This window comes from Rhinopithecus bieti, unplaced genomic scaffold, assembly GCF_001698545.2.
Source record: "Rhinopithecus bieti isolate Rb0 unplaced genomic scaffold, ASM169854v2 scaffold_13551, whole genome shotgun sequence".
NCBI classification, from domain to species: Eukaryota; Metazoa; Chordata; class Mammalia; order Primates; family Cercopithecidae; genus Rhinopithecus; species Rhinopithecus bieti.
In genome coordinates this window covers 75,927-77,819 of record NW_016807519.1, presented here as the reverse complement: position 1 = coordinate 77,819, position 1,893 = coordinate 75,927, and the positions used below count along the sequence as shown (strand labels likewise).

The following is a 1,893-nucleotide window of genomic DNA, read 5'->3' as shown; positions in this document are numbered from 1 at the left end:
CTTAGTAGGAAAATTCATAACACAAGAACTATTTTAAAAGTTGAAAATAGATGGAAGGAATGGAAAGACTGTCAATTTTCCTTCCATATATCAGAGGTTGACAGTCCACCACTCACTTTTAAATGATTCATTTACTCTATAAGTATCAACACTATTTTAGGTAGCTTATGCTTGGTGCTATTAGAATTGAGATTTTAAATGAAATGCGTATTTAAGTCTTATTACACATATCTGTTCAATTAGTGTAGTTCAAATTTGTGATCAATTCCTAAGAGCTTTAAACATAGCCACTAAATTAGTGTTGAGTATAATATATAATAAAAATAAAACACCTGTCCTTGGAAATTAATAAGAGGCTGGAGAATGATACTGATGACCACTGACGTTTTATCAATTTGTGCTTTTTCAGTCCCAACTATTTCCTTGAAGGTTTCCCGTTTTACCACACAAAGAAAAATCAAGTGTCTAATAGATTCAGAACTTAATAAGGGGACACAGGATGGTGGGGCAGGATGGTGGATTGGCTCTAATTTGTTTTCATATCCCTCATGTGTAGCTCAATGTCTGGCACAAATAGGTACTCTAAATACAAACTAAAAATCCTATGACAAATGCCCCAGTTTTTATTAAAAGCTTAATAAGGACACTGACTATTCACACACATCTTAACTCCCTTTGGAAACTCAAGATAAAAGGAAAACATAATTCAACATTTTCAGATATATGTCATAATTCTTTAAAGGATATGATTAGGTCTATTTTGGCTTGGCTCAAAGTCTAATGTTTGTAGCTGGTAAATACTTTCTGAGAAAATACGACCTCTTGGTATTGCTTGAACAAAGAGCAGAAAAAGTAGAAAAGTCCGTAATATTCCTAATTTGTAGACTTTTATTTTTGCCTAGAGACAAAGCAACGTGTGTGCAGAGACTGTGTCATTCATAGTGTAGCCCTTGCATAGCACAGTATTACACATGGTCAAGAAATGACATTGACTAGAACTAAGGTTAAAGCAAAATTTGGGGAGTTCACAGAGTTAAGAGATTCATTCAGAAAAGAAAGCAATAAGGAAGCTGTGAAAAATGGCAACAACTGAGAGAAGCAAATCTTGAGCTCTGGCTTATGTTCTTTAAGTGACCAGAAAATTGTCCCCTGAGAATTTAGTCACATGGTCCCTGACTGCCTTTGAGGTACATATGAAGATATGAGCAGTTAACTGCTCTTCACTGGCTACTGAATAATCAGAATAGCAAGTCACTACAAATATTGATAATTGTTTTGATTGAAGCACTGTGAGGGCCACATGCAGTCATCTCTGCAATCTGTACTGTATTGAAAGGACATTATTGTACAAAAAAAATCTTACCAGCATAATTTCTGAAACAGAATTATAAACACATGTGAAGAAGTTTTTTCTTACCTTGTCCTTGGCTATGGCTGGTGGCTGCTTTAAAACTTCTTTTACAGTCTGGATAACAGTTTCTGCTCTCATGACGCTGATTGAACGAACCAATTCCACTAATAAAAGCTGTTCTTCACTGGCTGCAGGAATGACCTAGGTAATAAATCATTGTATTTATGTATGTATGTGTGTATACAAGTCTTTTAGGGGAAGATACAGAATTAAGAGAGTATTTTATGACCTCTTCTTTTTTTATATTTTTAAAATAGAGATGAGGTCTTGCTATTTTGCTCAGCCTTGTCTCAAACTCCTGTGCTCAAAGTGATCCTGGTGCCTTGGCCCCCCAAAGTGCTAGGATTACAGACATGAGCCACTGCACACAGCCCTGGCCTCTATTTAATATAAAGACCTCTTCAAGTCCCTAAACTACTTTAGGCAAATTTTACTTTTATTTTATATATGTGTGTGTATATATATATTTATACATATATATA

At 34.9% G+C, this 1,893-nt stretch overlaps 1 protein-coding gene across 5 annotated transcripts in view; it reads right to left on the bottom strand.

Annotated features, from left to right (window-relative positions):
• The window catches only part of DOP1A (DOP1 leucine zipper like protein A), a 79,200-nt gene that overhangs the window by 23,528 nt on the left and 53,779 nt on the right, over positions 1–1,893 (bottom strand). For all 5 annotated transcript variants that reach the window (XM_017882618.1, XM_017882619.1, XM_017882615.1 and 2 more), the window contains one exon: positions 1,418–1,552. In XM_017882618.1, the coding sequence (XP_017738107.1) occupies positions 1,418–1,552 (135 nt within the window). The remainder of the gene's footprint in view (positions 1–1,417; positions 1,553–1,893) is intronic.